The sequence below is a fragment of the Talpa occidentalis genome, unplaced genomic scaffold (genome assembly GCF_014898055.3).
Source record: "Talpa occidentalis isolate TD23 unplaced genomic scaffold, MPIMG_talOcc4v2.1 talOcc4.13, whole genome shotgun sequence".
Lineage (NCBI taxonomy): Eukaryota > Metazoa > Chordata > Mammalia > Eulipotyphla > Talpidae > Talpa > Talpa occidentalis.
This window is the reverse complement of record NW_023601322.1, coordinates 43,304,045-43,319,012: the sequence shown is the minus strand read 5'-3', so window position 1 is coordinate 43,319,012 and position 14,968 is coordinate 43,304,045. Positions and strand designations below refer to the sequence as shown.

General features: G+C 39.5%; 1 protein-coding gene across 1 annotated transcript in view; it reads right to left on the bottom strand.

The window, feature by feature from the left end:
- Nucleotides 1-11,128: 11,128 nt before the first annotated feature.
- SMCHD1 (structural maintenance of chromosomes flexible hinge domain containing 1) overlaps nt 11,129-14,968 on the bottom strand; it is a 137,379-nt gene continuing 133,539 nt past the window's right edge. Inside the window, exon 48 of the mRNA XM_037508775.2 lies at nt 11,129-12,192. Coding sequence (XP_037364672.1) covers nt 12,168-12,192 — 25 coding nt within the window. The 3' untranslated portion in view covers nt 11,129-12,167. The remainder of the gene's footprint in view (nt 12,193-14,968) is intronic.

Below are 14,968 nucleotides of genomic sequence, written 5' to 3'. Positions count from 1 at the left end.
GGGAGCAGAGCAGGCAGAAGGACCGAAGTACACTGCTGAGGGGAGCAGCGGGCGGCAGGAGAGGTCTGCGCGCCATGTGGGACCCTCCTCCGGTGGCCGGGGAGCAGCCGGGGATCGAACCGGCGCCGCAGAGGTTGCGGGCAGCTTCGCAACCCAGCGCTCAACCGCTGCGCCACCGGGGAGGCCCTGGCAGAATGTGTTTGATGATTATGAAATACTTTGTTACATTTTAGCACAATCTTGGCCTATAACCATTAGAATAGTGTAGCGGCAGGAAGGCACAGAGCAAGATCTCTATGATCCAAGATGGATAAAGGAGAGTCCTGGAGCCCTCAGTGCCTTTTCAGGCTTTTATTGAGCTTTTTACACCATTTGTAGTATGGCACCCAGGTACACAGCAGGCAGGGGGCCTCGGGGCCTAGAAGCTGGCAGGCCTCCCCGCCCCGGGTGAGTCTTCACTCTTTCTGGGCTCTCTGCGTTCTCTCATGGTCTCTGCTTCTCCTTTGCTGCTCTGCTGGTTCTGCTCTTATTCTTTGCTGCTTCCAATGGCATCCCAGTGACACCGCCCTAATAGGACCAGTCTCTCAGCCCAGGTGTGCCCACCTACGCATGCCCACACCCTACTCCAGGTGTCTGCTATCAGGCACACATGTAAGAACACAGGTGTCTATCATTAATACTAAAGGCGGGAGGGCGGAAAATCCTGACAATTTTCACTTACTCTACAAATAGTATTCATGAGCAAGTTTACTTTCTATTATTTTAGCTTCTGCAGTTCTAAATGATGTTTTAAGTATAGTCTAGTCTAATTATTTAATATAGTGTATTCTATAAAGTTGCTGTGATCTCTGAATTAGCAAATACTGAACAATTTTTCCTAAGGGAAATAAAAGGCTAGGTTTCTACAAACCTCTTGCAGCGGCAGGATGACATAGGGCAGGGTCTCTATGACCAGGCAGGTGGGTGAAGGAGGAGTCCTGGGGCCCTCAGTGGCTAGAGCTTTGTCTTGCTAGACTTCAGCTGGGAACAGGCACGTTGAGCGAGTCAAGCGTTTCACCACTCTGCACATGCGCACAAGTGCCTACACGAGGCTGCAGGTGTTGCTTTTGGAGTTAGAGTTGAGTACCCGCAAACTCAAACGCAGAATCTATGAATAATGCATATCAATTATATTTCAGTTCAAGCTGAGGAACAATAAGAAAATGCTGTATTTGGGAGGAGAAAGAAAAGTTGTTGAAATTTTGCGATCATCAAAAGGTCTGTTTTGTCAGTAAGTACGTGAAGACGTCGGACACCGTCGGAGGCAATGTGGGAGCCAAGGAAAAACAGATTTATTTATCGTTTGAATTGACTAGGAAGCAAGATATATATGTGTGAATTGACTTCAGAGCACTTACAAATTTACCTTCAGTGAAGAGAATACAGCATAGAAAAAAACTGTACCAAGGGAATGATGATTAGAACTTGAGGCAGAGGATTGGGAGTGTTTTTATTTTTTGTTTTGTTTTGGCTTAAATCAACTACGCTATTACAAACGGACCTCCCCTCTTTCCATTTGTGGCAGCAGGAAGACCACTGAGCAGGTGTATGGGCAGGAATGGGCACAGCGCAGATTTTCTAATCCAGCAGACCGGGTAAAGGAGGAGAGGAGAGTCCTCGGTGACTTTTCAGGCTTTTATTGGGATTTACCAGGCACACGGCAGGCAGGGGTGCTGGGGGGCCGGGAGGCTGGCAGGCCTCCCAGCCCCCAGCAAGTCTTCACTCTATCTGGGCTCTCCAGCCTTCTCTCGTGGTCTCTGCTTCCCTCGTGGGTCTCCCTTCTTCATTTGTTCTGCTTCTCCTGGCGTCCCCGTGACGCCGCCCTTAAAAACCCAGTCTTAGCCCAGGTGAATCCCATCTATACATGCCCACACCCTACTCCAGGTGCCCGCCGTCAGGCACGTATTCAGGGCCGCAAGGATCCACCATTAAGCCCAATGGTGGGAGGGCAGAAAAGCCTGATACTTTTTACTACCCTACACCATTCTTGCATGTGGATGTCTAGGAGGTAGGTGAGGCAGAGACATCAGATGGGATTGAAGAATAATGAGCATGAGGAAAAGGCACAAGCTGTGTTGCTGTGAAAGGGCACAGTATAGGTTGGCGAAGAAAACAATTCTAGTTATATTTTTTCTTTATCTGAAGATAGGTAGGGTGACCAGCTGTCCTGATTTGCCCAGGTCAGTCCCAGGTTACTTTTATTATGCATCAGTTAATACTGTTATTTTTAGTGTCTCCTTTCATCTTCAAAAGTGCCTGGGTTTGGATGACAAATTATATGGTCATTCTAAGAGAGCTTAAATAAACTGAAAGTCACGCTATGTTTATATAAGCATAGTATTTATAAAGGCTAAAACATCAGATGTTATTGCAAATAATAAAATCAGAAAATAAGAAAGAATTGAAATGCTGTAAGTCACAACTTTACTGAGGCAAGTTCTTCTGTTATTGCCGCATTCATTTTGGTGGCATTCTGAAATTTATATTATTTTTTGAAAGTTTGATTAAGCACCGAAGACTTGGCTGTTTAGTTGGTTGTTGATGAAACTCAATATTTGTATGAGCTTTCTTTGGCTCTGTGTTCTCAGATTTAATTACTTTTAAACTCATCCTCAGGAGCTAAGGACACAGTACTGAGGAGCCACATTCTATTTATTAATTGATGCTCTGGCCTGGTCACAGCACATTTAAATAGTGCAGAGCATGGAAGGTCCTACTCAAATGCAGTTCATAATCTAAGCCCCCCTGGCATCTTTGATTTATTGGTTAAAAAGACTGAAACAACGTAAGTGATATACCACTGGCAGATAAAATTTGCTAGTAACTTTTGACTAATGGAAAATACAAAGTGAAACAAGAGTTTCATATTCAGAGAACATTGAGGGGTCAAGAAGTGTCTTTGTTTTCTATTACACTCTTAACATGTTTTCTCCTAACTTTTAAAAATATAGAAACAAAATATTCCCTGATTATTCTGAGGTTTGATTTCCAAAGGGCTGTTTAGAGGCAAAGTGGTGCCAGGATTCTTGGGAAAAATAAGATTACAAAAAAAGATACATTACTCAGTTCCAAAATGTTTCAACCCTCAAAGAATCTTCCCCTTTAGCAATGGGTATTCCAATTTCATAAATATTTTTTAAAAATATTTATTTATGCATATAAGAACAGGGGTACAGGCCAGAGGTGTGGAGGGGTGAAAGGATTCACCAGAAGTAGAGTGGGGAACAGAACAGGCAGATTGACTGAAATACACTGCTGAGGGGAGCAGCTGTCGAGTCAGGAGAGGTCTGCTGCGCCATCTGGATAGCTCCCTGGCCAGAGATCAAACTCGTGCTGCAATGGCTGTGGATAGCTTCTAGGTTGCGCCTTACTCTTGCGCCAACAGGGAGGCCCATAAATATTTCTTTTTTAAATAATATTTATAGGTTATGGTCTTCCAATCTTAATCTTATCAAGTGTAGAACTTTTATCAAAAAAAATGCATCAACTCAATGAATGGGAAAAAAAAAAAAAAGTGTTCACAAAGTGAACATGGCCCTGTAACCAACACCCAAATCTTGAAGCAAAACATGACCAACACACAGACCCCTTCGTGGCTCTTCCAAATCATTAATCCTTCCCCAAATTCAGTGTGACCTCCAACATCATCATTTAGTTTTGAATAAAGTTATGCTGAATTAAAACTGTTTGTCTTATATTTTATCCCTGTATCTGGCAGAGTGCCTGACACATATTTGTTTAATAACATTGGTTGAATTGATGAAAGAAGGCAGACAGGGGTCTGACTTTTGCAAGATAGCTGACAAAATTAAGATACACAATATATAGGAGAGGAAGTGGCATTAAATTGGGGTGAGAACAGGGACCTGGGGATACTTAGTAACTATTTGAAACACAACTTTGAGGAAGAGTACAGTTCAGTTTGATCTTTTTTTTTTTTTTTAAAGATTGATTTATTTATTCATACAAGAACTGGGTACAGGCCAGATGCGCAGGAGGGTGAGAGGATTCACCAGAGCAGAGCAGGCAACAGAACAGGCAGACTGACGAATACACTGCTGAGGGGAGCAGCAGGTGAGACAGGAGAGGTCTGCTCGCCACGTGGGACCCTTGCTGGCCGGCCGGGATTGAACTGGCGCTGCAGAGGCTGCAGACAGCTTCACAGCGCGCCACTCAACCGCCTGCGCCACTAGGGAAGGACCTTCAGTTTTATCTTTTAACACATGTAAACAACTTGGAATAAATCTCAAAATCATGTTAAGTTTTCTGTGTACCTCTACTCACTCAGCTCATATCACATCCATTGTAACTGGTGAGGTGACCTCCAGAGGCTTTGTTTCCTTTCCTCACTTATAAATGGCCCCATGTTGCAGAAGCCCTCCACCTGCCCAATGCAGCCAAGAAATGACTGTTTTCAGCCCTTCTCCACCCCATTCCAAGGCCAGGTTAGTCAGAGAACAAAATAAGTCACCCTCTTCCTAGGCCAAAACATGTGACCTTTAGAGTGCTTCCCACCCTGATGCATGAGGTAATGAGGGGCCAAATAAGGTTGCAAATGTATGTTGTTTCAAAATTATGATTTTCCCTAACTGTACATTTAAAAAGCTGAAATTAAGAACTTAGAATTGCCATATAACTGCTTAGTCAGAGAGATCCGTCAGTTGTTGAGATAACAAAATTAAAATACATTTCAAGTTTTGGACTGATGTTTCTAAATTATTTCCAGGGAAATACAAATAAATTATGTCTTCTGATGGACAGATTGACAATGAATAATCTCTTTTAGGTTGGTGTTTTAATTCTCGAAGATATTTCAAAATTTGAAAGGAAGCAACTTTGGACAGTAAAAACAATTTTTCTTAGAGGATGTTTGCCTCCAACTTGCCCCCCTTTGTCCAGAGATAAATTGTACTTGATCAGAGATGGACCTTGAAAGGCACAGTGCAGGGCCTCCCTGGTGGCCTATGGGTTAAATCTCAGCACTATTACCTCCAGGGTCTGAGTTCGATCCCCGCCAGGGAGCTAACCTACATATGGTGCAGCAGACCTCTCCTGTCTCACACACTGCTCCCCCCAGCAGTGTATTTCAGCGGACCTGCCTGTTCTTCTCCCCACTGTCTTTGCTGAATCCTCTCACACTCTGCACCTCTGGCCTACACCAGTTCTTCTATGCAATAAATAAATCAATCTTTTTTTTTTTTTTTTAAAAAAGGCACAGTGCAGAGCTAAAGCCCAAACTGGAGAAACATAAATCTTTTTTTTTTAAGAAGATTTATTTATTCATGCATACAAGAGCTGGGGTACAGGCCAGAGATGGGGAGTGAGAGGATTCACCAGAGACAGAGTGGAGAACAGCACAGGCAGATTGACCGAAGTACACTGCTGAGGGGAGCAGTGGGCGAGGCAGGAGAGCTCAGCTGCGCCATGTAGGTTTTTCTCTCTGGTCGGCCGGGGATGAAACTCACGCTGCAGAAGTGGGGATTGCTTCATAGGGCAGTGCTTAACCCTTTGCGCCACCAGGGAGGCCCAAAACATAAATCTCTTTCATTCCACATTAAAACTAGTCTTCAGAAATAAGAATGTTAAATCCAGACACAAATCTAATTTCTTGAAGATTTATTTATTTATGCATACAAGAGCTGGGTACAGGCCAGAGGTACTGGGGGTGAAAGGATTCACCAGAGACAGAGTGGGACACAGAACAGGCAGAATGACTGAAATACACAGCTGAGGGGAGCAACAGGCCAGACAGGAGAGGTCTGCTGTGCCATGTGGGTAGCTCCCTGGTCAGGGATCGACCTTGTGCTGCAGTAGCTGCGGATTGCTTCATAGTGCTGATGTTTAATCCCTTGCGCCACCAGGGCGGCCCAGAAACAAATCTTATTTACCTGAAAGGGCTGAGAAGGGAAACTGGTCCTTTCTTCTTTTTACCTTTCTCAATTTTGATTGGGGGCCCTTAAGAAAATAAAATCTTGGGGGCCTCCCCAGTGGTGCAGCGGTTAAGCGCTGGGTTGCAAAGCTGCCAGAAGCCTCTGCGGTGCTGGTTCGATCCCCAGCTGCTCCCCGGCCACTGGAGGAGGGTCCCACATGGCACGCAGACCTCTCCTGCTGCCTGCTGCTCCCCTCAGCAGTGTACTTTGGTCCTGCTGCCTGCTCTGCTCCCTGCTCTGGCTCTGGTGAATTCTCTCACCCTCCCGCGCTTCTGACTGTACCCAGTGCTTGTATAAATAAATAAATAAATAAATAAATAAATAAATCTTAAAAAAATATATATATATATATATAATCTTGGTGTAATTTTTTTTTTAAAAGATTTATTTATGCATACAAGAGCTGGGGTGTAGGTCATAGGTGCGGGGATGAGAGGATTCATCAGAGAGAGTGGGGAACAGAACAAGTGGACTGATTGAAATACACTGCTGAGGGGAGCAGCAGGTGAGATAGGACAGGTCGGATGCGCCATGTGGATCACCTCCCTGGCCAGGGATTGAAGTCGCTACAGTAGCTGTAGTTGCTTCATAGTACTGATGTTTAACCCCTGCAACACCAGGGATGCCCTGTTATCAGTTCTTCTGTGTGAAATTTTCTCCAGGCCTGAAGAACTTCAGCTCCACTTATAAGAACATGACAGTTCTTACCTGTTTTCTGAAGCTTTCCCTAGCCTCTGGATCCTCTCAGGCGTTTGCAATATATAACAGAATTACTGGAGTCAATAGCAACAAATCAACAAGACAGTTAATCTAATAGAAAAATAGACAAAAGACTGGTATCTCCACTTCGCAAAAGTAGAAATAGAAACTCAGATAACCAATAAAAATATGCTTAACCTCAATAATAACGATGGGAGTGCAAAATATTATTTGTAATCTAGACAAATAAATACAACAGAAGGACAAAATGGTGAGTGTATGAACATGGACAGAAAGGCTAATACACTGTTTGCACTGTGTAAACTAGAGCAAATTCTTTGGGAAACCATTTTTTTAAAAAAAAGATTTATTTATTTTATGTACACAAGAACTGGGGCACAGGCTGGAGGTGTGGGGGGGTGAGAGGATTCACCAGAGACAGAGTGGAGAACAGAACAGGCAGATCTACTGAAATACACTGCTGAGGGGAGCAGCAAGCGAGTCAGGAGAGGTCTGCTGTGCCATGTGGGTCACCTCCCTGGCCGGGGATCGAACTCGTGCTGCAGTGGCTGCGGATAGCTTCATAGGTTGCGTCTTAAACACTTGCGCCACCAGGGAGGCCCGGGAAACCATTCTGCACTACTTTCATATTTGAATAGTATTCACCAAAATCCATTAATCACATCCTAGACACAATATATAGATGATCTTCACATTTACAACGGGAGACTATGTCAAAATGTTCCAGCAGTATTGTTTCTAACAGTCAAAAAAGGGAAAACAATTATTCATTAAAATGGATGAATTGTGGTACATCATTATTATAGATTATATGACAATAAACAAGGATGAAATATTGATATGAACATCAGTAAGGGTGACTCTCACAAATGTTAGGTTTCTGGTATGATTTTTTTAATGTATGTAAAGTTTAGAAATGCCCCTAAACTATGCTGTATAGGGATGCATACTAGTTAGTAAAATTACAAACTAGACAGACGAGAGAAGCAAGGCAGGATAGGGTTACCTCCAGAGACAAGGAAGGGTGAGAGAACAGAAGGGGATATGGGGGCCTTCAGGGCAGTGTCCTTGTGCTTGAACTTGTAGTTAGTTATTAAATGGATGTTTGCGCCACATACATATTAACACAAACAAAACATACATATCTCACAATAAAATAATCTCTTAAAAAGTAAACGTGGCAAAATGTAGATCTGCACCCCTTACCTTCTCCTGAAAAAAAAAAAAACTCTTCTGGGTGCTGCTTTGAAACACAGAAATAGGGGGCTTCCCTAGTGATACAAGGGCTTAAGTCTCAGCATAACGAAGCTATCCACTGCACAAGTGCCATCAGGCCAGGGAGCTGACCCACATGGCAGAGTAGACCTCTCCTGTCTCACCCACCGCTCCCCTCAGGAATGTCTTTCAGTAGATCTGCCTGTTCTGCTCCCCACTGTGTCTCTGGTGAATCCTCTCACCTCTCCAAACCTCTGGCCTACACCCCAGCTCTTGTATGCATAAATAAATAAATCTTTTTAAAAAAAGACAATACAGAAATAGACATTTTAGGGAAATTATGGTACATTTATCTGTGTACAAAAATCTCATAAACCTGACTCTATTCTTAATTCATATTGAGGCTCAAAATATATTTGTTATACATATTAAAGTTTTGACTTCATTCAAAGAGTCAAAAATGTCTTCTGGGGAGGGTATGGCTCTGAGAGCAGGGCATGGTGTTCCTGACCTCCAGATTCCTTACCAGCAGTACAATAGCAAGACCTGCTCCCTCTCTATTGTTTTAGGGTTTTTTCACTTTATTTCCCCTTTCTATTGTTTCTTCAGATTATCCCCAAAACTACATTTTCTATTTTTTTATATACATATTTAAAGAACAGGTTTATTAGGAAAGGAACAGAAGAACAAAGGACACTTGCACAGACACAAGCAGGCAGGAAGAGCTGCCCCGAAAGGGACAGGTCTGCTGAGAGAGGCCTGCATGGTTGCAGGAGGGCGGTCTTGGAAGAGCGGCCTCCATCCACTGAGAGAGGTCAGTGAAGAGAAGCCCCGACAGGTGCAGGTCACGGGCAGGCAGGGAAGCTGCTGCCCTGCAGAGGGACAGAGTTGGTGAAAAGAAGCACCTGTATAGTTACAGGTGGGCAGAAGGAGTGCTGCTCCTATTTGTTTTGTTAAGATCAGTAGATTTAAATTACTGGATTTTTAAAGTTTTTTTTTTAATTGAGGTATAATTGACATATTTGTTTTAGTTATACAAATAGCAATTCTATGTTTGTATATATTGGGAAAAATCACCTAAATCTAGTTAACATTCATTACCATAGTCAACAAATATTTTTTTGTAATGAGAACTTTCTTTCAAATATATAGTAAACTGTAGTCACCAAGCTATACATCACAATCCCATGACTACTTATAACAGGAAATGTGTACCTTTTGATCCCTTTCACCTATTTCGCCAAGCACCTCCCTCCACCAGCTCCAATCTCTTCTTCATATCTATGAGCTTGACTTTGTTTCCTGTTACTTTACAGAATTTCATTAGTACTAACAGTTCTGTGGGTATAGGTGGAATCTTAAGATTTTCTACAAACAAGACCAAATCATCTGTGTAGCGATTTTATTTCATTTCTTCCTAACTTAAATGCTTTTTATTTTTTTCTTGCCTAATTGCTCTATATTGAATAGATGTGGCAAAAGCAGATACCCTTGACTTAATCCCAATCTTAGAAGAAAATCTTTGTCTTTCACCATTGAGTTTGTTGTTCTCTATGCACTCATAATATATGACTTTATGGTTTCTTCCTAATCCTAGTTGGTTGTTTTATCATGAAAGGATTTTAAATTTTATCACGTTTTTTCTAAATCAATTGAGACTGATCATGTGTTTTTCTTTGTTCTGTTAATGTGGCATATTACATTAATTTTCAGATACTGGACCATTCTTGTATTCTAAGAATAAACCCTTCAGGTTTGCTAATATTTTGTTGAGGATTTTTGCATCAACAATCATAAGGGATGGGCCTCCCCGGTGGCGCAGCGGTTGAGCGCTGGGTTGCGAAGCTGCGCGCGGCCTCTGCGGCGCCGGTTCGATCCCCGGCTGCTCCCCGGCCACCAGAGGAGGGTCCCACGTGGCGCGCAGACCTCTCCTGCCGCCCGCTGCTCCCCTCAGCAGTGTACTTCGGTCCTTCTGCCTGCTCTGCTCCCCGCTCTGGCTCTGGTGAATTCTCTCGCCCTCCCGCGCTTCTGACTGTACCCAGTGCATGTATAAACAAAAACAAACAAACAAACCAGCAAACAAATAAATAAAGCATGCCTCTATAAAAAAAAAAAAAAAAAAAAAAAAAAAAAAAACAATCATAAGGGATATTGATATGTGTTTTGGCTTTGACATCAGGGTAATGCTGGCCTTAAAGGATGGGCCAGGAAGTATTCCCTCTTTAATTTTTTACAAAGTTTGAAAAGGGTTGATATTAGTTCTTTAAATATTTGATAGCTTTCACCAGTGAGACCATCAGAACCTGGTCTTGTCTTTTATTTATCAGATTATTACCTCACACACAAGGACTGGAAACAAGTGTTGGTGAGGTAAACACCAATAAGAAAAGATATATCCACCCCTATGTTCACAGCAGCATTATTCACAATAGCCAAGATATAAAACAAATGAAATGTCTGTCGGCGGATAATTGGATGAAGAAGTTGTGGTATAAATACTCAATGGAATACTACTCAGCTATTAAAAAGATGAAATTGTGCCTTTTGTGTCAATATGGATTATGCTAAGTGAAATAGGTAAGTGAAAGGTAACTACTGGATGGTTTCATTCATTTGTGGATAACAAATAACCAACCAACCACCCAATCAACCAAACAAATTGGCAAAACACAACTCTGTAAAAAATATGGTGGTTACCAGAGGGTAGATAAAAGAGAGTAAAGGGGAATCAAAGTGATAGTATACTTGTACTAGATTTTTGGTGGTGGGTGAATAAAGCACGTGCACATGCTAAAGTGTGAACCTGTACTCCACAAATGATCCTGTTTTGTAAAGGAATGATAAATCAATAAAATTTGATTTTAAAAGTTATGTTTACATTATACTATTAAGTGTGAAACAGCACATTATTTCTAAAATTGCAATGTGAACACCTTATCAAATGTTATCTCTATCACTTATAAAAGTGACGGAGACATGAAGTGAACACATACTGTTGGAAAAAGAGTGCTAACAATACTATCAATGCAGTGTTGCCATAAACCTTCAATTTGTAAAAAATCCAGTACCTGTGGCATGCAATAAAGCACAATAAAATAATACACATATAGCCATAGTTTTCTTTCAATAAAAGGTTAAATGACTTCTAATGATAAATATAGGTTAACATTGTAATAGCTTTACCAAGGTAACTTTTATTATAATGTTTAATTTTGAAAAAAAGGAAAAACACTCTTATATTCAATAGGGAACAAACAATCCTTTTTATTAACTTTAAGGTATATTTAGAAAGGATTAAAAAACAGACATTTCCTGGGACACAATACTGTAACAAATGTATTTTACAAAGTAACTTCACAGACCAATAGTCTTCAACTTACACAAACATATATACTAACACGTTTGCCTCAATGAACACACATTTCAAATGTTTCTGGAGCAATTTCCTAGCAAACCCTTACTGTATTAATGTGGGAGTGTACGACTTTTTTAACCCTTAAAAAATAGCAATAAAAAATTACAAAATAATGTAAATGTAGAATTAAGTCTGATGCTATATATTCTAGTATTAATAAAGTCAAACGGTACTTATAAAAATTGATGCTGCTGCATATATATACAGAGTAAGTCATTAGAAATTTAAAATGCTACCACTGTTACAATTTCACTGATCAATTCTGTTTTCCCAAGGATCTTAACATCTGAATTCTCAGAGACCTGTGCTTTGCCTATCTTTATTCTGAATTCTTCATTAATAGTTTTCTCACATATTTACATTTAAATACCTAACATCTAGAACTTCCCTTTGATACAGCAAAAGTTTTGTTAAATAAATTCTCACAAAAGTAATAAGTAATAAAACTATTTCTTGTTTTCAAGAAATAGTTCTAGCATAGCCATGATAATCATACTGAAAAATAGTACATGTACTTTTCCTCAGAATTAATAAATGCTATGTGCCAGATTTATAATCACTGCCATATCTGCCTATTATCCTCTGACACATTTATAAGATAATGATAACCAAAGGGCACAATGACTGGAATAATTCCAGGATACCCACATTGTCCAGTGAGATTTTATAGAATTAAACATAGATGCTTCTCGTCTCATCTGGATAGACATGGGAATGCATGCCCAGGTACTTGTATCCTCCCCAGATATATTCAGTCTGGTAAATCACCCTCTTGATCTTCTGAATCAGAGCTGCAGAAAGCAGGGCATCCTTAGTGAGACCAATGGCCCCTTCTTCTCTGTCACCTTTCACACATCTGTTTTGGTTATAATCCTGGTAAAAGTGGGGAAAAAAATTGAATTTTTTTATACCAAGGTTTTCTTCTCCTGAACTTTCATCAGATTTGGATGGTTAAATATCCAATAGAACTATGTTGTACTGATTATGATAATTCTTAGTACAAAGAGATTTAATTAAATCCTTGCATATAATCACTTCTTTCATGTACTCGTGAAAAAAAAAGTTTCAAAATAAAAGTAGTAGTTAACATACACAGAGGAAGAGGTAAATAATTTATATTGTATTTCTTCAGAAAGGTGTATCTTAGACTCAAATTCTGTAATATTTTATTACTTTTCTTAAATGAAGTTATTTAAAAAATTAACAGGACTTACAATGGTTGTAACAAAAAAGGTACAAAATAAAACAAACAAAAGGAAAAGCATTACAAAGTATCCATAATTCCATGCAGATAGAGATGAGTATCTTGGTATATGTCTATATGGGTATTTTTCACATATATCTAAATACTTTATCAACTCAAGATAGTTCTCTGAACTGCCATCTCCAAATAGAAGATATACATTTTTGATAAAAAACAAATTTGTAATCTTTATGAACAGAAAATTAATCAGAAAACCTAAGTCTTTATTAGAGAAAATGAGTATCATATATCACTAAGAACATCTTGTGGATTCTAAGATTCATATTCAATATCTCTGACATACAACTTAAAATGTCATGAGTTAAATCAGTGTTTAGTGTTTAATGAAATAATGGTTTCTTATAACTAATGGCATCTTAGAGTTGATGAAATATGGTATGTAATCTGTTAAAAGCTAACAAGAAATATATGTAATACATATGTAGAAACTGAACAGGAAATATAAGCATGCAATATATATGAGTGAAAATTTAAGTACACACATATATATTATGTTGCTATTTCCTACTATTAAAATTTATTCATCACTGTATGGATGGAATAAATACTGTTAAGATAATTTAATTTTAAATACTCTAACATTTTTTAAATAGTGGATATGGGGGAATGCAGAAATTACTAATTGTACAGATTTAACTTGATGTTAAATTAAAATTTAAGAAATTTCCATTTTAAGTGGAAGTTTAAAATTTCCCAAAGATGAGCAAGATGCAAAAGGGAGGCTACCATAGGCTACAATATACTGAATTTTCAAACTAAGACTTAGTCTGAATTGTTTCTCTACATTTCTTTTGTTTTTCAAATATTTTTTTCAGGAAGATTTCCTTGAGACTTCTTACTTCAGCAATAGTATTTATAATCTCTTTCTGGCTGTATCTTCCCAATACCCTGAGTTTCATGAATATAACTCCTTTTGCAATCTAATTAAGAATAGCAATTCTTAAAGAGTTCAGTTGAATCATCTTCCAGGGTTGGTACTGCTACTGATCTTGGACTTTCTCTCATGTTTTTGAGATAATCCTAAAATAATTACATTTAAGAAGGAGGATTGTTGTTATAAAAAACTGTGATTATAAAAAACTATTTTCTCATTAGGTTCTCTGTGTGGGAATTTTAAGTGGGACAGGGAAGAGTAAGGTGAGTGGGCAGGTTTTGCTTTAACTGTGTGGCTGGAGAGTCACTGTGAGGCAGTTAAGTTCTCTAGATGCCAGTATTAGATAAGTCTCCAGGGTGCCACCAAGTATACCTGAAGCCAACAAAAGAACATTTAATTAACCAATTATCATTGCTATCTAACTTTGTGGTGGCAGCCTTAAAGTCCAGAAATAGGGGAAGAAAGCTTTCAAAGTTTTGGGTTGAAAACTTGGCATATTCTAGGCTGTGGTTCCTTTCCTTTTCTATTTTGCTTCCATCCCCACTGTCCTGGACTGGACTTCTCTTGAGCCTACTGTCTCTCTGGGGTTCCATTAAGCAGACTGTCTCCCACTGTGTCTAAACTATTTCCTAGTTCCTCCTTCTTTAGCATATTCTAGCCTTGTTTCTGTTATCTACAGAAAATTTTAATCAAATGTGCAGGCAGAATGAAAATATTTTCAGGCATGCACAGGTTTCAAGTTTCTTCCTATACTCTAAAAAGGTTGTAAGAGAGAAAGATAAGGTATCCAAGAGAAGGTGGCTTCAACCCAAAAGAGGAGCCAAGGAAGACATAGGAGGACTATATAGTTAACTAGTCATTGAAGCAGTAAAAATATGTGGTAGCAGTAAAAGGAAAAGCAAATTAGAAACTCCAGAATTAACAACATCCAAGAGGTGGCCTAACTAAGAACTGGGTTAAAATGGAATGATTTTAAAAACTCATACAGTGTAAAGATTTATTTGACCCACTGTTTGGGTAAGCTAAGTAAGGGTCATGACATTAGTCCAAGTAAGACAGACCAGACCATCATGCCAAAAGTAGGGTGAGTCATACTGTCTGAAAACTAATAAAATAAGACACACATAAGCATATATCACATGTATATATACAGAGGGAAGTGGAGGCATTATCACAATAACTAAAACTAAACAGTTAAACAAAGGTAGTCTCTGGGAAATAGAATGGGGTTAGGATGCACAGGATACAAGATTTCATCATCATAAGCTCTTTCTATACCTGTGCTCTCCAATCCGTTAGCCACTAGCCACTTGTGGCTCCAGAGCACCTGAAATGCAGCTAGTCCTAATAGAGATTTGCTGTCTTCTGAATTTTGAAGACTTTATATGAAAGAATTTAAAATATCTCATTAAATTTTTATACTGTTTATCTGTTATGATGTTAATATTTTGCATACTGGGTTCAATAAAATCTATTACTAAAATAAACCACTGTTTTAGCATGGCTGTTAT